Source organism: Rattus norvegicus, chromosome 3 (assembly GCF_036323735.1).
Source record: "Rattus norvegicus strain BN/NHsdMcwi chromosome 3, GRCr8, whole genome shotgun sequence".
Lineage (NCBI taxonomy): Eukaryota > Metazoa > Chordata > Mammalia > Rodentia > Muridae > Rattus > Rattus norvegicus.
The window spans coordinates 133,086,542-133,106,204 of record NC_086021.1 but is presented as its reverse complement, the minus strand read 5'-3'; the positions used below and the strand labels follow the sequence as shown (position 1 = coordinate 133,106,204).

The following is a 19,663-nucleotide window of genomic DNA, read 5'->3' as shown; positions in this document are numbered from 1 at the left end:
AGGGGCAGAGGTCCGTCTGCTTTTCCACATTATAAATGATGGGAGTGTCTTGAGGACGCTGAGTGAGGCTGTTAGGTAGCTGCAAGGGCTTTATTTTGACTCTCATCCTGGTGCTAACTGAGTGCATTGTATTGACATTTTTCCTAAATGATTATCTCTCTTTTTTGGAGACTCTCTCTGTGTAGCCCTAGCTGGCTTGAAACTCTCTCTGTAGACTGGACTGGCCTCAAGTTGGCAGAGGTTTACCCGCCTCTATCTTTGGAGTCCTGAGGCTAAGGACAAGGCCCATGCCCAGCCCTTATTCCAATTCCTAGTGCCTGGAACTATTTAAGAATACTTGGTATGGATATTCAGCCATCATTAATGCTATCTTTCGTGTTAATGTAATGAGGTTTCTTGCATGCAGAATCCACATCAGTCACAGGCTGTGTCTCACATTTCCTCAACATACCGTATTGAGCAACAAAAGATGTACTCAGGGAGATCATATGGCCCGTCTGTGTTTTGTCTTTTAAAATCAGAGTAACTTCCTGCCTGAACAAAGATCGATCTTTCTGCCTTTTGCTTTTCTTCATCAGAAGAGCTAAGAGTCAGAGACAGTCATGCATGTGCATCCCACAGAAGATGCAGATACAGTGTTCACACTGAAAGAATAGGGAACTCAAAGTTTTTTATTAATGCTAAGACACCTACTTTGTGATATATCTAATAAATCAAAATTTCAACCTGAGAATTAATAATATTTTTGACAACAAAAACAAATTCTCAGCTGCACATTGGAATCTATAGTAAGACAAAGAACAGACCTCTTTGGCAAGAGCTCATCTTTCCTCTGCTGTCCACAGTAATATGAAATTTAGTTTTTTCTCATCTCTATTTTCTATGCAAATTGACATCACATAGGATATTTTCCTGTTACTACTACATGTGCTCTGGCCTGGGTCTGATTGGAATAATATTGATCTGCCTTGCCCTGGTAGAAATGTTATCAGAAAGTCTTTCCAGAACCTTCTGAAGATTGGATTCTCTCCTTCAGTTCCTTTACTGTATCCCAATTAGGGCAGCACACTAGGAGAATGGCACCATTGGGAACACAGACTGTCCTTTGTGGTCAAGGGAAGGATGCTCGTCGATCAAGCACACACTGCAAAGAGGACAAGAGATCCTATAAGTAGCTGGGAAAGAGGATCTGGCATAATAGTGCCCTCATTGTAAGCCTGCTTTGTGAAAGCTGTGTGAGACTCAGCTTTTCAATTCTATGACAAAATACCTGGGGAAATCAACTTAAAAAGACGAAAGGTTTGTGTGCTCATATGTTCCTGCAGCCATGGCACACATGTGCAGGTCTGAGGACAGCTTGAAGGAGTAGGCTTCCATTGTGCGGGTCCTAGGGGATCGACCTCAGGTTTTAAGGCTCTGCAGCAAGAGCCGCTACCTGCTGAGCTGTGGCACTGGAGCTGTAGCTGGCTTGTAGAGTGTGTTTCCCCTTGACTTAGAAAGGATGAGATGCATAGAAGCAGGAGAGAGAGGAGGGGGTAAGGGAGAGGGGAAAGGGGATAACATTTGAAATGTAAATACATAAAATAATCCATGAAAAATAAAATTAAAAAAGAAAGGATGAGATGATGTAGTTCTTATATTATTTTTTTAAAAAAAAAAGCCACTTCAATCCAGTGAGTATTAGCAAATTCCTGAGATGGCATTCGCCACTCCTCCATTGCAGGCTGCAAAGTCTGCCCTTTCTTTCCTTAAAAACCCAATGAAATTATATAAACTGAGGCTTAGTAAATACATACAGTTTAGAATAGTCAAAATGTAAATTAATGAGCCAAAGCGATTCAATATTAGATTTTTAAACATTTTAAAAGACAGAGATAGAGGTTTATAGCTGTGATTTGAGGAAGAGGGTCAGAGCTCACAGGGGCCTTTTCGCTTGATTTTCTGAGGACCTCAAAGCTCCCGTACTAAAGGAGCAGAGGCGCCCTCCCCTTCTGGAAACCAAGTTTGCTGTGGGAGGCAATTAAGAATGTAAAAATATGTAGTTAAGGGATTACATTTTATATCTGGAAGAACTCACATGAATTAATGATTAACTTTTAATGTTTGGGGATTTAGATTATCATCAGCCCAGCCTCCAGCAATCTTAAAAGCCGTGCACGAGGCAAAGTAATTTTTACTATGTGGTTCCTATATCCATGCACTCCCTGATATATGAGTTACAGTGCTTGGGACTTCTCTTTACCACACTAATGTCATACTTATTATATATGTATATATTATATCATGTTATATTTTATACATTCTATATATGTATACATATACATGTATATAATATACATATATGTGTGAAATATATATACATTGTATATATATACACACATGTATATATATACATACACACACACACACACACACACACACACACACACACACACACACACCTTCCACCGTATCCAGCAGGCCTTTCAAACTGCTGTATTTTTATGGCTGGCATCTGATGAAGACTGATTTATGGAAACCGTACTCAAATAATCATTTTGGATTCTGTTTCTTGGGATGCCTGAGGTTCTAGTAAAACGAGATAAGCATAGAGTTGTAGGAGCCTGTAAGATGATGGACCAGGAGGAAGACGTCTAGCCTGTGGCTCTGGTTGAACCCCTTAGCACATAGCCCTTTCCCAGGCACTTTCACCACCATCTCCTGATGAGCGCACACCTCCAGCTGTGATTCTGAAGCTATGTGACTTCGAAGCAAAGGGCCTCACGACAATAAAGGGCAGAAGGAGCGCAGGTCACTGGGGAGGAAATATTAGGGAATTCAAACCTCCACGGTGACAATTTGTCTCACCCTGTCTTACCCTCATGAGCCCTAGCGGCTGATCATCTTTGGGTTCTGTAGCACTTAAGATATTTGTTAAGGCATTTCTTCAGGATCTGTTATGAGAAAGAGGGAGAAGTGTCTGGAGTGTGAAGAGATTGTGTGAGCTCATCAATTGACCACAGAGGGCAGTGTGGCATAAGTGACCTAGGTGGTGTAGAGTTAATTCACCTTTGGCGATGCCCATGACTTCCTATTAGATAGGGGGTACCTGGGCAGGGTGTGATCTCAGGCAAGGCAGTCGTGTGCAGCTCCATGATCCCTGACAGCACCAAAAGTCAAAGACTGTCTGTTGACCGCATCTCCAACGGCAGGAGCAGACAGTCCTCCCATGAGAAAGCTGACTAGAACATGCAGTCTGACCAAGTGCACATTCTTCCAACACAGGAGCACCACCATGGTCATTGGGATGTGTTTCTGACAAACCAAGCTGGTACTTCCTACCCCTAGACTGGTCACTACAGGTCAGATGCAGGCCAAGAGGTCTTCTCTGAGGGATTACAGTATCTGCCTTGTGGGAAATTTGATTTAAAAAAATACAGAAGATGATGAAGCATATATAATAATTAGCAGAGAGTTTAACAGAGTACAAAATATGCAGAGAAAGAGAGAGCAGGAGTTCAAGACAAATGCATTTGAATATTAGCATGCTATTAGTCTGCTAGTTTGGGTTCTAGGGAACGTGAGCTTATTTGGCTCCCTCTCTTGAATTTGGGAAATTCCTCGGAAATGTCTGTCTAAACAGGCTCTTCTCTGGACAGCTGTTATTTGGTGCAGACAGCTGCTTCTGGGGGCTTGACTTCAGAAGCACTCCGTCTGAATCCTCGTAACCGTGGACTTCCCCACTGCGGCCTCCAGATAACGAGACTCCTCTTTCTGTTGCAGATATCGATGAGTGCAGCACCATCCCTGGTGTGTGCGATGGCGGGGAGTGTACCAACACGGTCAGCAGTTATTTCTGCAAATGTCCCCCTGGCTTTTACACCTCTCCCGATGGCACCAGATGCGTAGGTGGGTTTGATTACAGATGGCAGGCACGGGTTTTATACGTCGTCCGTAATGAACATCTCTCTGAATAAGTCTGTTAAGGGGACCAGTCATCTCTGGAAATGCATTTGAGTGCCTGTTAACTAGCAGAGGTGTCTTGTGTCCTTGTTTATGGATTTGTAGATGCCCTCAGTCTGTGAGTTAAGGTGCAGTCATGCCATATACTGTCTCTCCATGGCCACCTTAGTCATTTTCCAGAATCTAGGTCTGAGATTTTTGCAATAATCTTCCACTGGTCTGGCTTCTGTGCAGTCTGCTTTGCCAGGCCTACCTTCCTAAAAGTGATTTGAGTAAATAACACTCTTGCTTACGCACCTCAGGTGCTTTTCCCCAGGACATAGAAACTAATGACATTCAGTCTGTGTCTAAAGGTTCCATGCAAACTGCAGGCATGTCAGTACCTGCATATATATACACACCAGGTAAGACAATACACACACACACATGCACTCAAACACACACACACACACTGTACACATGCATACGCACATACTTTTACACACACACTTGTACACACACACTTGTACACACACACTTTTGCACACACACATACACATACCCCACATGCTCATACACCCCACATGCACACACACTTGTACACACACACATGCATACACATACTCCACATGCACACACATGTGTACACCCTCTTCTCCACGTATGGCAGTTCTGCTCTTATCTGTTGTGGTATCTTACTTCCCTAAAGACAGAAAATTAAATGAAGGTTTAGCTTATTCTTTTTAAATTTTATTTTATTTTTAATTATGTGTGTGTGACTTTGTGCATTTGTGAGCCCAGGTACAAAAAAGGGTGTTGGATTCCCTGAAGCAGGAGTTAACAAGAAGTTGTGAGCCTTCTAATACAGGCACTGGGAGTCAAACTCCAGTCCTCAGCTGATGCTATTTGTAAATCAAGGGATGCCAATAACCTGACAGCAGCTTGTAACCAGCCCTAACAGTCCCTATCTTACCACAGTGACTAAGCGTCTCTGACTCACTGATTTAACATGCCAGCTCTGTAACCACATGCTATCAGTTAATTTACAAAATAATAGTCTTTAGCCTGTTAAAAGTTTGCCATTGACAGCTATAGGTCCCAGCTTTGCTCTGAAAGAGAAACCATCCATCTGCAAATTTAGATGTACACATTTCATAATTTGGTCAAGTGTTTACAACTGGGTTTTGACTACCCAGCTGCAATACAAATCAGGCTTGGGGTTCTCTGCCCATTCTTAATAGCCTTTGAGTTCCATGCCCAAAATATTTAATAACATAGTATATAAACATTAGTAGCTTTGAAGCCTTTCACACAGAGGTGCCCCACTGTGGACTTCTCAGAACGGGCTCGTCTACACCCCTGTGTAGACTCTTCCTAGATCTAGCCAGAATAAGACACATTCTTGCTGAGATGTCTGCCCAGAGGTACCTGAACCAGAATCAACATTTCTGGGAATTGCGTCTATACTTACTGGTGGTCATAAATACCACTCAAAAACTGTCTTGTGTCTGTGGTGCTGACCCTTAGTCTTTTTTTTGGCTTGTTTAGGTTTGTCTTATCCTTCTTTGCTTAAAGTAAACAGTGTAAATGTTCCTAAATCATGCATGTTTATCTTTAAGTATTTCAACAATAAAACAATTGAAGGCTTTGTGTTCTTAAGCACGTCTCAGACAAGTGCACATGAAAATGACAAAGCTCAATGAATATTCAGACTTAGGGATAGCATTTTGACTGCCAAAAAGTTTCACTTTACAAAATCCATTCGTGCATATCTTACATTAAGTGAGAAGCATATTTCAGATACGACTTATTTTCTCAACTTGATTGTGTGCATCACTGCACGGAGATGTAGTTTACTCGGTGAGCCACATGTGTAGATAGAGAAGACTGTTTACCCCTTGCTCTGGTCTCCTCTTTTCGAAGGATCACCCCGGGGGCTTTTCCTGTGCTCTGAGCTCTTTTTGGTAGCTGAGAGTTGTACCATAGTGTGTCAGCTGTTGTCATGACAGTCAGACATGATGTAATCCAATAAAAGTGATCTATAGGAGAGCGCCCCGCCATGCTGCTTTGAGAAGATAATTTTCTGCCAAAAAGAAAAGAACTCATCTGGAACTGTTGGGTCCCTGTTGTACTAAGAATCTGCAGTCAATGATGTTTTGGAATTTATTAATAATTAACCTCTTCAGAACAAAAGGGAACCTGATTAATAAGCATTAGATCTGGCTGGAAATTGGCTCGTCCCTTCAAAACTCAACCTCACAAGTCTAAGGCCAATTTCAGACTAAAAACTAATGCCCGTGCCACTGATTAATGCTGTTTTTAAAATGCATTTATATAAATGTTTGCCTAAAGTAGCTTGAATTAAGTAATTTAAACCTTAGACAACCCAGGCTGTCTTTAATATAGCAATGAGTCTTTATGAATAATTGTCACTACTGGTGATGTCTTAGTCTTTTTTTCCTATGACACATTGGTTTAAACCATTTTTTTCTCACCTTGGGTATGGAATGTGGAGTTTTGGCCAAGTGTCCCAGTATGCAGGGAAAAGGTGTGAGACAAGACATTTCTGATTGCATACTGGGCCAGTGGAACACTCAAGGGCTCAAAGCTTCCTTTCCAAAAGGTACACTCATGGGTCAGCCTGTCATAGCCCCAGCGTGAGACATGGAGGAGTTGAGACAGAGTAATGTTGTCCAAGGCATAATCACAAGACTACATCTGTTTTTGTTGTTTCCTTCTCAGATGTTCGCCCTGGTTACTGCTACACAACTCTGACAAATGGGCGCTGCTCTAACCAGCTGCCACAGTCCATAACCAAAATGCAGTGCTGTTGTGATGTTGGCCGGTGCTGGTCTCCAGGGGTTACTGTCGCTCCTGAGATGTGTCCCATCAGGTCAACTGGTAAGAGTCCATCTATAGTGTCTACAGCATATCCCATATTCCAAGCCCATGGTGGTGTGTACATTAAAGATCAAATGATAGCCAGGTAAATCAACAAGATTCCAGAAATGTGACATACGGGCACGGAGGAATCCCCCAGATGGTGCATAGGTAAAGGCTTGTTTCTAGATCTGCTGGTGACTTAGTTCTCTCATTGCCACGGAGCAGCATGGAGTCTTATTCCTCAGTGGGGAACTTGGTGGCTCTCCTGTAGCTTACCAGCTCAGAATGATAAAACCCGTCTCTCCTACCACATATTCCCTTAACATTCAATACTTTTCTCTTCCTTCTGCCAAGTCTTATGTTTTTTCCTTCATGGCTTCCCAATTGTCTGTCACATTTCCTTTATTTTTCCAGAAAACTGATCATTCTACAACCTGGATGGTTGGGTGGCCTCCCATGTGCCCAATGGGAGATCTGCCTTATTCGTTTCCCAAAGCATAGCTCACCTGACAATCGCTAGAGAGGGTGTAGAGAAAGATGTCTGGGATATTTTCATTAGTATGGCCACTGGTGGTAGTTGCTGGTCCAAATGACTCCTTTTCCTGCAAAGAAATGTTTATGGTTTGGCTTAGCATCTGGAGTCCCCAAATCTGAACCCAGTTCTTTTAGTTGTAAATGTTTTGAGAGTTTTATTTTCTATTTTAAATTTATGGTTGTTTCCTTTGAATAGTCTCAGCATTTCTAAAAGAAATCAAATATTTTTTTCCTAAAATATCTGCACAGTTCATGCCTTACCTTCTACTCCCTTCTCCCGCTGTCCCTGTTGATGACGTATCTGCGAGAGCAGTGTTTCTCAACCTGGAGATCATGTCTGGGGTCACCTGAGGCTATCGGAAAACACAGATGTTTTCATTACAACTCATAACAGTATATCAAAATCACAGTTATGAAGTAGTAATGAAAATAGTTTTATGGTTGGAAGTCACTACATGAGGAACTGTATTAGAGCTGCTGCATTAGGAAGGTTGAGAGCCACTGCTCTAGAGGGTCAAGGATCTGTGCAAACATAGCCTGATCCAGGGAGATGCCAAGACAACCACAGCTGGAAATGTGGTCTCATCCTCACAGCCCAGTGGTTTGTACCTTTTCTGTGTTCAAGGTCTACACTGCCATGCGTTGTGCTTACCTGTGTCCATATGCTGCTCTGATGCTAGTTAATAAATCTTATGAAGAGGTCTTAGTCCTCACCGTCATCTTATATTTCTCGTGATCCCTGTACTGCCATAGTATGTAGCATACTCTTGCTCGTGTGAGAGACTCAGGTAGAACACACAGCTCATTAAGTATGGCTTTGTCCACAAATCCATACCCAGTGGAAACCTGACCTGTTAGCTCTGTTTATCTTGATTCCCGAAAGGCACACTTGAGTCAGAGAGTTGAGGGGAGGCGGTGAAACAGGGTGGAGGAGTGCAGAGCTGAGGTAATGCGTTTGAGGTGCTGTTCATAGATGTGCAGTTCTCATCACGGTTATGGAGCCATTCATGGGTCTCAGTACAAGGTACTGCCCACCACTGAGAACTGTAGGTGTGAATAGAAGTAGTAATAGAATCTTTCTGGGTCTCCATCCATGCATGCATGCATTCATACATAAACACACACATACATATGATTCAACAGGTCATATGTTCTAAAAAGTAGCCCTTCTTCTTGATTTGCTGCAGAACTATTCCCTAGATCACAGTTTGGAAGCACATGACCTCCTATCAAGATGTATAGCTTGGTACCAGAAGAATTGCTTTTTTTTTTTTCTTTAACTTTTGTTTTTTACAGTCCAGTCTTTATCCCTTCCCAGTCTGCCCTCTGACTGTTCCACATCTCATACCTCCTCACTGCCCACCCCCACCCCACCCCACCCCACCCCATCCCCATCTCCAAAAGGATGTCCCCACCCTCCCTCCTCTACTCTTCCTGGCCTCCCCACTCCCTGGGGCCCCAAGTCTCTTCTTAAATGCACACATCAATTTGAGAATCGGTATCATTGGTTGGAGTCCTTGTACTGAGGCCTTGAGTGAGGAGAGAAGGCAGTGGATGTAGGAGCAAGCAGGAAGACCCAGTACAGGAAGACATGGGTTCCTAGCAAGTGACTTTGAACTGAGAGACATGAGCCTGACACATGCACAGAGCAAAGCAGATAGGTCATGCAAACTCGCTTGCTGACCAGCTTTTGCTTGTTCCAATCTCCTGAGACCATGCTGCTGAGCTCTGGGCCTCGCCTGTGCAAAACAGTGATGTAAAAAGGACTTAGCCCTTTTATCTTTCTTTTTCTTTTCTTCTCCTTTTCTTAAACTGTGTTTCATCTCTGAGTTGCATGCAGACAGAAAAGATAATTAAGAAACAAATATTTGAAGCCATGGGATGGAAACAAATATTTCTGGCTGCTGATTGTTACAAGCTCACAGATAAAGTCTATAGAAAAGAAGTTTAGCGCCAGTTAGAAACATGTCCTACAGGGACATGTTTAGCGGTATTCTTAAAGTAATATATTCACCCAATTAGCAGAAATACTAATAAACCATCCAACTTCTTTCACAAATCTGAAAATAATCTTAAAATTAGGCTGACCTGGTGCTTGAAAACAAAGTGTTCCCTTTAATACAGTCAAAATTCAACTAAATCCAATATATACTGAAATCCTCTTTATGTAACTTACAGGGCTAGGCTGTGAGTAAGTTATAGCTTACATATGGCCCAGATTTAAAGTGTGTCATAGCTTACGGTGAAAAGCATCCCAGGAACAGTCGATGTGGAGTATCTAGGTGATAATTCTGTGGGAAGAGTCACAGTGGTTTACTGAAAGGAACTTTAGCATCCCGAGTCAGGAAAACACAGACAAGGAAAAATCCCTTCCTACAACGGGATACCAAGATTTGTGGGTCAGGATTCCAGATATGTGATGGAGAACAGCCACGGAATTCTCTGGAAACTTGAACTAGGTTTGAGTTATAGGTGTGAAATAAGACTGACGGATGCCCAGAAATGGACTAGTTAGTAACCGCACAGCATGCGGAGCGTGGTGTGTTTAGTCAAATGTAAAATGGCAGGATGTCTCATGAGGTTGAGTAATGAGAGCATTTCAGAATTCCACAGGTAAAGAAAAACATTAATCTAATTTATGTTAATGGTTAGCACTCTGTAAAAAACAGCTATGTAAGAATGACTTTATGACTGTGGATAAACATCTATGTAAGAATGACTTTGTGACTGTGGATAAAGTTATCGACATTCCAGCCCCAAAGCAAAGATGAAAACCACTGTGGTCTGCCTGTAGAAGGGGACTGTCACCACCCGAGACTGTGGAGGAAAGCGACAGACATACCTCGAAGCTCGATGCTCTCGATGCTGTCTAAAGAACCATTCTAGAAACCAAACGATGTCAGGAACCTAGCAAAGATTTAGTCTTACAGACACCTGGTATTGTTTACAAAGAAATGAGTATTCAACCCCAAAATGGGCAAACGCAGGGAAGTACATGACCAAGTCAGGGTGTTCCAGCTCACAGAATCATTGTGCAACATTCAGAAGCCCCACTACCCTGCCCTTTCTGCTCCATGTGTCTATTGTGTTTACCAGACAAATCCTCAACGCCCTGTTCTGGACTTCAGCCTTCTGCATTTCTTAGAACTCTTCCATCCCATGGCTTCAAATACTACCTCTCTTCTGGTAACAGGGAAAATGACTTATTCTCTGGTCTCCAAACTCTCTTCACCAATTGTCGTGTGCTATCACCGTTGAACTCAACTGTTCAAAGTAACACTTGACTCCTGCTCCTCACACCAGCCCCCAATACCTGACAGGTTTCCTCTCACAGTAAAGGACAGCAGCGGTACCCACCTCAACAGCTAAAACACTCACTAGTAGTTATCCCTGATTTCTTAGTTCCAGGGCTCTAACATTGTTCTCATCACCAAACACTACCATTTGCCTGTAAGTTATCCAAGGACAATTTGTGCACTTTGTCAGGTCTGCCACTATCTGTCTTGGGCATCCATTAGTATCTTGTCCTTGGATTCCCACACAAGTCTTTCTTCCCTATAGTATATATCAGTAAGAGTGATCTAAAGCATCCATGTGATCACACACTACCTGTTGGGGACTGCAGTGGCTTCCCCTGCACATAAAACACAACAGCAGGCCCTCATGTAGCACAGGCTGGCCTCAGACTCACTGTAACCTTTGAACTTCTACTCCTGCTACACTCTCTGTGTTGTCTTGCTCTCTCTTATTTTGGGAGTCTGTGAGTTCTGAAGTTATTGAAATACAGTGTAATGGGTCTCATTACAGTGTTCTCATCTATCTATGTCCTGTACATCTCTCTAAGAAGGACATGAGCCTTCTGGTGAGCTTTTTAGATCCCTGAGACAGCCACATCAGGGCGAGTGGAGAAAGCGACACCTAACATTTTTCCTGATGGGTTTCAATGTGTAAACAAATGTCTTTCTAGATTTTGGAAGGAGCATGTGGTACCTGCTCTAGATTAATTTTTTTTGCCTTTAATTTTTAATTATTGTCTCAACGTGGTTATCATATGGATATTTAAAATATGGGTGAAATTGTTTATTCCGATTGGCTGGTGCACTGTGATTTTGTTAAGGACCTGTCTTCTCCAGCCTCCTAGCACTCAAGGCTCTACTGATTGTGCCCTGTTGTATTCTTCCAGAGGACTTCAACAAGCTGTGCTCCGTCCCTCTGGTAATCCCCGGGAGACCAGACTATCCTCCCCCACCCCTCGGCCCCCTTCCTCCGGTTCAGCCTGTTCCTGGGTTTCCTTCCGGGCCTGTGATACCGGTCCCCCGGCCACCGCCAGAATACCCGTATCCATCTCCATCACGGGAACCACCAAGTAAGAATTCAAAAGCCACCTGCTCACTTTCCCTTGCAGTAACAGCTCTTATTTCCGGCTTATGCCACTTTCGTCCTTAAATATTGTTGCCCACTGCTAGATTAAAACATTTTTGCATAGTTTTATGGGTCTCTTAGTTTTCCCGTTTGGTAAATCAGAATGGATACCTGGGATGCCAGAGTTGAATGTCCTTTTGTTACTGATGTTCTCAATCAAACGTGGGAGGGGTATAGGAAATCACATCCAGAGCATGAATTAACGGCAGAAGATACGTGATATTATACCTTAGGTCATTTAGTGTACAAAGTCATCAACTGCCAACACCTTGCTGCTCTGATTATTTCCCCAAACTGGAGGCTTGCGCATGAGGAGGTGGGTGGATGAGGAGAGGCAGGCAGAGAAGCTATAGCACCTGCCATCCTGTGCCAGGGTGCAGTGTGCTCTCTGAGGGCTGGGACTGTACTCTGGTGGCTGGCTCACCCCTGGTGTCGCTTCCTTTAGGAATGAATATGAGTAATTTTGATGGGGTTCAATGTTGTTCTTCTAGAGGTGCTGCCTTTCAACGTTACTGACTACTGTCAATTGGTCCGCTATCTCTGTCAAAATGGGCGCTGCATTCCAACTCCCGGTAGCTACCGCTGTGAGTGCAACAAGGGCTTCCAGCTGGATATCCGTGGCGAGTGCATCGGTATGTGACTCCTTACTTGACTGACACAGGGAGAGACGTCTTAGTCAGTGTTCTGTTGCTGTGAACAGACACCAGGATCACTGCAAGAGGTTTAGCCCATTATCTTCATGGCAGAGATCATGATGACAGGCAGGCAGACATGGTGCTGGGTGGATGGTAGTGGAAAGTTCTACACCCAGATCCTTAGGCAGAGGGAGCCGCTGGGCCTGACTTGAGTATTTGAAATCCCAAAGCCCACCACTTCCTCCAACTAGGCCACTCCTACTCCAACAGGGTCACACCTAACTCTTGTCAAGTAACTCCATGCTCTAATGTCCAATCATTCAAATCTGTGAGCCTATGAGGACCATTCCTTTTCAAACCACCACAGTCAGTATTGGTTGTTTCCTGAGGTGGGATAGAAGTGTGCCCCTCCACCACTGGCTTTGCTATTATCTTAAAGGAAAACTTTTTTATGTGTGAAGAAACCTATGAATAGCCTTAGATCTGTGAGCTGTTGGGCACACTGTCACTGAGACATGCTGTGTTTTACAGACGTTGATGAGTGTGAGAAAAACCCATGCACCGGTGGAGAATGTATCAACAACCAGGGCTCATATACCTGTCACTGCCGAGCTGGCTACCAGAGCACACTCACCAGAACTGAGTGCAGAGGTAAGGAGCTCAAATGAAAGCCTGCCTTATAAGGAATCCAGTGAAACATAAATGCAAGAGGCTAATCCCCTCACTGCCCCCACTACTGCCCCCACCCCTACCCCTACCCTGCTGCTTTGTGTGTGTGTGTGTGTGTGTGTGTGTGTGTGTGTGTGTGTGTGTGCCTTATTCCAATCTCACTTTGAGGATGTTGCTACAAAATCTGGCAAACATTCAGATATTTTAAAAGCTCTCTGTGTGCCAGGGTAATAGCTTATTTTCACTTCTTTTGAGTTATTTCTTCTGGTGGTTCATCTTCCATCCGGGACATAGGGGATGTGGTTACTCTGTATGACAGAAACTGGGGAAAGCCTCTGTTAGGATTATATGTCATTAGCTTCTCCATAGAAAGGAGGATAGACGGCTCTGCTCCTAGCAGAGGTCAGCAGCCAACAGCAATATCACCTGAAGATTGCCTGAAATGATGATTTTCCAGTTGTTCCTCAGCCCGCTGTGGAGAGCCAGCATTTGGCAGGCTCCTTCGCCATCTGTACACACACTGACATTTCAGAAGCTCTGTAAATGTCTTCTCATCAAGGTTGCCCCTCGGGTTTATTTATTTTCCTTTTACTAAAATATAAAAAAAATTTTGCAATAATTTTTTTGAGAATTTTGGACATCAGTACAGTAGTTACATAATCTCTACTCTCTCTCTTCCCCTTCCAACTCCCTATGCCCCATCAACACCCTATCAAACTCATCACTTCTGCTCTATTGTTAGCAAGTACACATGCACTTACACACACTCACACACATGTAAGTGCACATGCACACACACATACATGTACACTTACATTTGTGTGTATGCATTCACATACACATACATGCCTGCATGCACATGCACACTCACATGTGTACCTGCACACATGCGCGTGCACACACACACATACACACACATTGTTGAATCCAGGTGGTGTTGCCCATATGTAAGTGTTTAGGGCTGGCTTCTAGGGAGGTTTGTCCCTGAAAAATGTCCCCCTCTCAGGAGCCATTGATTCCCTGTGGCTCTTCATGTAGGTGTGGGACCTTGTGAGGTTTCCCTATCCATGTTGGCATGTCACAGGTTTATTCGTTGAATGATTTATTCTGCCTTTGGTTAAGGGTAGTAACTTTCTGGGTGGAGGTGAATGAGATATACTTCCCGCCCTTTGAGAACCGAGAGCTTTATCTGTGTGTTCAGCATAGGATGCGCCGTGCCATCAATCCAGCAAAACTAGATTAAACTAGATTAATCCAGCAAAACTAGATTAAAGCAGTGAGTGAACTAAGCGAGCACTTATTCTTTAAACATGGGGCAGAGTGGGGAGATTTCTGCTGCTTGAAAATGTGAATCTACTAATATGAGATGGTTGTCTGCCTCCTTTAACGAAGGCCCTTGTGTGAATGCAGCAGGTTTGGGGTTCATCCCTGAACGACTCTCATAATCTTTGAGTTTGGTCAGATTTGAAGACAGATCACCATCACCATTATTTAGGTACACTGCCCAAAAATGTCAATTTGGTCAGAAAACAAAAAAACAAACCCTGGAAAGACAGTATCCCTACACAATTCTATTAACAGCCTACAATCTGAACCATAAATCTGAATAGGTTGAGTATTTAGCTGATTTAAGGATCCTCTTAATGCCTTAGCTGTTAATGTGAATAGAAGTGGTGTATTGGACATTTCTCAATAGGAGAAACCACTGTTAAGAGACTTGGCTGCTTATAAGCTATGACAAACCGGAGAGAAGGGATTGGCTGGAGCGAGGTCCTGTCGGGGTTAAGGGGATGCCACTACCTCACCTGAGGCCTGGTTAGAGGTGCAGCTCCATCGCCATCTCCTATGTGCTGCTAGATTTACCAAGGGTAGGAGCGCAGCTGTGCTGTTTGGAGGACACCACAGAGAGACCCAGGAGGCTGCGTTCTCAGCTCAGAAGACATGCTTGGGGCAAAGGGGACGGAAGAGATAGAAACATTGGAAGGCAAATTTTAGTAATAGGGTTTTATGCTGTCTGAATTTCTGGAAATACACAGGATCCCCCATGGCATTCTGAAAGCAGTGAGGAAAAAAAGATGAACTCTTTTTCTTGTTTATTTTAACCTCAAAAAATTATAGAATGTTAAAATCGGTTCAAGAATATGTGGATTTTTGCTATTTTTCTTTGTGGAGCAAGACAGGTTTTAGTGAGCATTAAGAATAAAGAAAAGGGGAAAAGAGAAGAAATCAGAGAGGTTTGGCACAAAGATCAGACAGAAGAAAAGCCCAGACTGCTTCAGCTAGTCCAATGGTTCACACAGAAACCACTGTGGGATCAGCCTGGAAAGAGAATGCGTAGGAGGGTCAACCACAGACACCGTGCAGACACTGGGCAGACAGGAGAGCTGGACAGGCCTTAAATGCACATTCCTCACTAGGGTGTGCAGGGTGCTGGTTCTCAGGGCCTCCACTCAACGTGGATGGGTTGCTCTCAACCAACGCCACATGGTTCTGCATCTTCTGGGAACAGACGATGGGAGTGAGCGTATGTTGCGGGACAAGACTGCTTTAGCCATCCTCTTTGATGTTCATCCATTTGTAGTCCTTAGGACAGGAGGAGCAGACCCAGGGTACCCTGCTGTCTCTCAGGTGTGGGGTTTTAATCAGGAAATAGAACAATTAGCATATATCACCTCTAACATTTCTATCTTCATCATCATCATCATTAATGGGGGAGGGGACACCCCCCACAGGACCAATGCTTATTTTTGGTAGTCAGAATAGTCATTAAGCTGAGACTTATATGCACGCTCAATGAAACTATACTTGGTCCAAAAATGCTGCAAGGCACTTAGACATCTTGTAGTTATGTGGAGAGTTATTAGGGGGAACCGAGCAAAGAAAAAAATAATAAAATAAAACAAAGGAGCGTTTCTGTTATTATTTCTGATATAGTTATAAGCTTTATTTTTTAATCATGTTTGAAATATCAGCCACAGTTCAATGTAAATAATCACTCATACCACTCACATTATCTAGAAAGATGGTGAAAACTTGATCTCGTTCATGTGGTTGAGATCTAAGCAGTCTTAATAGAAAGACAGAGTGGACTCTTGTGCCCTAAAGTCCTTTTCTGGCTCATATCTCTCTGACACGGATGATCCCGCATACCTGGATGGTGATGGATGTTGTGAAACAGACAAAATCCTAGATTATAAGTTTGAAAATGGAGGGAGAAAAGGTAATTCCAAGTCCTCCAAAGTAACTTTATCCTTTTTAATTTTAACCTCAGACATAGATGAGTGTCTGCAGAACGGCCGGATCTGTAACAACGGGCGCTGCATCAACACAGATGGCAGCTTCCACTGCGTGTGCAATGCAGGCTTTCACGTCACGAGGGACGGAAAGAACTGTGAAGGTAATGGCAGGTGTCTGAGGCCGCCCCCCTCCCACTGCAGCTTCAGCATCGAGAGTCTTGAACAAGACAAAGAGTCAAGCGCTGTGTGAAAGGTTGAACTGTGAAAGGGTTTCATGTATTTCTTTCTGAAAGGCAAACCTAGGTCTCCATGTTGTCATGACCACAATCTGTCACACATAATAGCAGCAGTGCGTGTTTGAAGGTGCCTGATGGTGGTGACGCTTTTCCAGAGTGTACCGTTACTTCTGAGTTTTATGCAATCAGGATTTGTATAGTGTGCGGTTTGTACAGTAACAACAAACAAAACAACAAGAAAACCATATTTAAGCTCATATCTTTTGAAGTCACTTATAAACCTTTTGTGCAAAATGCCTGCCTGGCAGTAAGACCCACTAACCATGGCTGGGCGTGTAGAATTGCTTTGAGAGGAACTTGGGGCGTGGCAAGCCAACTTCTTATCATGACGTCTGAAGTCATCCTATGATAGGCTTCCCCTGTGGAATATGTATGAACGCTGTGGATGAGGTTCTGCTCTGTGGGCCTTCAGCAGAAACTAAAGAATGTTCTTTAGGAAAGATCCCAAGAATCTGTTAATATGTTGAAAGAATTTCAAAATTGTTCTTAGGAACATGTTTGGCAGAATATTATCTCGGTGATTCAATCCACAGACTTATGGCCAAAATTCCCAGTTAGGGTCAAATCTATTATTTTTTAAATAAAAGAAATAAAGAGAAATCATAAATTGTTTTAGTTTGACTAAAAGCCTGTAAGCGAAAGCAGGTCATGTCCAGAGGTGCAGGCCTCCCGGGAGAGCTTCAATTGCTCACAGACCAGCAAACCCATGAAATTAAGAACTGTCTTTGTGACTAAAGCGACCTAAATATTAGTAGCTCAGCTGGGTCCCGTAGCTGAGTCTAGCACTGACCAAATCCAGCTTTGCAATATCTACTTCAAATTGCTTGAAACGACAAGCTTTCTTCTGCTTTTCATTACTCTTCAGATTACTGGTTTTGAGGATTTCATACCATGTATTTTGAGCACATTTTCCCCTCCGTGGCCCCTCCCAGAGCCTCTGTCACCTCCCTACCCGCCAACTCCATATTATTTCTCTCTATGGTCTTCTTAATTTTTAAAAATGAACCAAGATTTAGCCTAAATACATTTTCACTCTCAGTAGCCTTAATTTTTGTTTCAGTTTCAGCTTCTCGGAATGCAAGTCTGTGAACTAAGGAAGCTAACTAGCTAAGCTGTTAGTGCGCCTTTCAGTCTGGGGACCGGTGACCCTCAAACAGATCCGGCTATCCCCCTCAAAAGAGTCAACCTGAATTGCAACGCCTGTTTCACATGCCTTCTCTTCTTTCTGTATTTATCATATGGATGAAAATTAGCCTTAGGCTACATTTCCAAACGCTAAGAAGAGAAGTGTGAAAAGTTAGTTATATCCTCCTTCCTCTTCCGGCCTTCCTCTTATCAAGACAACGCCTGTCTCTGTTTCTAGACATGGATGAGTGCAGCATCAGGAACATGTGCCTGAATGGGATGTGCATCAACGAAGATGGGAGTTTCAAGTGTATTTGCAAACCTGGGTTCCAACTGGCGTCAGATGGCCGCTACTGCAAAGGTGGGTGCTATAAACCCCCAGAGTGTGCTCTTTGCCCGAGTTTCCTTCTCCTTACAGCTTCCGGGGAAGATTCTCCCCAGGCTCTGCTTTGGAAACCTGACTGGTATTCCTTCTTACCTTCAGCTGTCCAAACAGCCACAGTTAAGGAAACAAGGCTAGTCTTATTTCAGAGAAAGCATTTGGGTTCTTCTCAGAGGAGCCCGGAATGGGTTGAGGTGTGGCAATTTAAGGAGCTGAAGCATTAATCTGTCCCAATGGATCTGACAATTATCCTGATAAAGCTGAGTTCTGCCTTTTCCTTCCAGCTGGGAATAAGGACAGTTGGGTGGTGATGCTTCTTGATCATTTCCTTTGGCCAACTCATCCCATCTTCCCTTGGGGGAAAATGCTGCCTTTTTTTTTTTTTTGTGGTGCTGTATTCCTTACTGATTCATCTATCATAAGACACAACAATGAATTTAGGTTTTACCAAGTTACATAAGCCAAGGAAGAGAAGGAGGAGGAAGAAGAAAAAGGACAGAGCAGAAAAATAAATCAGGAGTAAGAGTAGCCTGACAACTTTTTTTTTCTTTTCTTTTCTTTTTTTTTTTTCCCTCGGAGCTGGGGACCGAACCCAGGGCCTTGCGCTTGCTAGGCAAGCGCTCTACCACTGAGCTAAATCCCCAACCCCTGCCTGACAACTTTTGAAATAATCTCATTGCCTCAAGTATTGTAAGCAAAACTTGGAAGTTCCATTTGTGCTGTAGGGATTCTAACAAATTTGTTTCTGTGTCCTTCTGTATGGAGTCAGGGTGGGTAACTGTTGCATGTAGGTGCAAGATACGAAGAGGAGTCATTCTTTTCAAATGCTTCTATGTAGTGTCAGTCCAGAGTGTCTACTAAGTGGTCAAGAGCCTCTGTTCACAGCTCCTGCTGCAGAAATGTGGCACTGGACTCTGGAAAGGCAGGATAAAGTCACAGGGCACCTCTTCTGATGTCCCTAGTTTTCAGCTCTGGTTAAGGTACTGTGGAAGAAAGCCTTGTATGTCTTCAATTCTTGGCAAGGTGTGCACTTTCTCCAACCTTTAAAGAGCTTCCAGCCCTGGGCTGTTTACCTGCATCCCCTGTGACCTTCACACTCATGGCTTGTAAGATTGTGAAAATCTGTCTTCAGTAGAAAACAAGCAGTTGACTTTTTTTTTTTTCAAATTTCGAAGTAGGAAAATGGTTTCTGTACACATTGAACTCTGTGCCAGGAGGAGCTGAGATGGAGAAGAGAGGTTTGCGACATTCTGCAGTAAGATAAAATGTCAGGGAGTGCAAATTAAGTACTGTTCATGTAGGGAAGAAAGGGAAGGGTGTGGCCGATTACTGGGCTGTTTGAAATGCTGAAGTGTGGTGACGGAGGCATTAAATTATGCTGTTTCAGAGGGTGTTATGACCTCAAAGATGAATGTAGGCTCTGAAACCGTAGGTGATCATGGAAATTGTGTCTTTCACATAAATAGTGTTGTTGAATTGTGTGGAAAAACTGATAATTACACTGGCTCACCTGGACTCAGCATTCTGGAGAGAGGGAAGGAGGAAGAGAGGGGGGAAGAA

General features: G+C 43.4%; 1 protein-coding gene across 3 annotated transcripts in view; it reads left to right on the top strand.

Annotated features, from left to right (window-relative positions):
• Fbn1 (fibrillin 1) overlaps window positions 1-19,663 on the top strand; it is a 196,585-nt gene that overhangs the window by 98,073 nt on the left and 78,849 nt on the right. For all 3 annotated transcript variants that reach the window (XM_006234935.3, XM_008762203.3, NM_031825.2), the window contains 7 exons: window positions 3,763-3,888; window positions 6,664-6,822; window positions 11,522-11,704; window positions 12,252-12,392; window positions 12,927-13,046; window positions 16,336-16,461; window positions 17,960-18,082. In XM_006234935.3, the coding sequence (XP_006234997.1) occupies window positions 3,763-3,888; window positions 6,664-6,822; window positions 11,522-11,704; window positions 12,252-12,392; window positions 12,927-13,046; window positions 16,336-16,461; window positions 17,960-18,082 (978 nt within the window). The remainder of the gene's footprint in view (window positions 1-3,762; window positions 3,889-6,663; window positions 6,823-11,521; window positions 11,705-12,251; window positions 12,393-12,926; window positions 13,047-16,335; window positions 16,462-17,959; window positions 18,083-19,663) is intronic.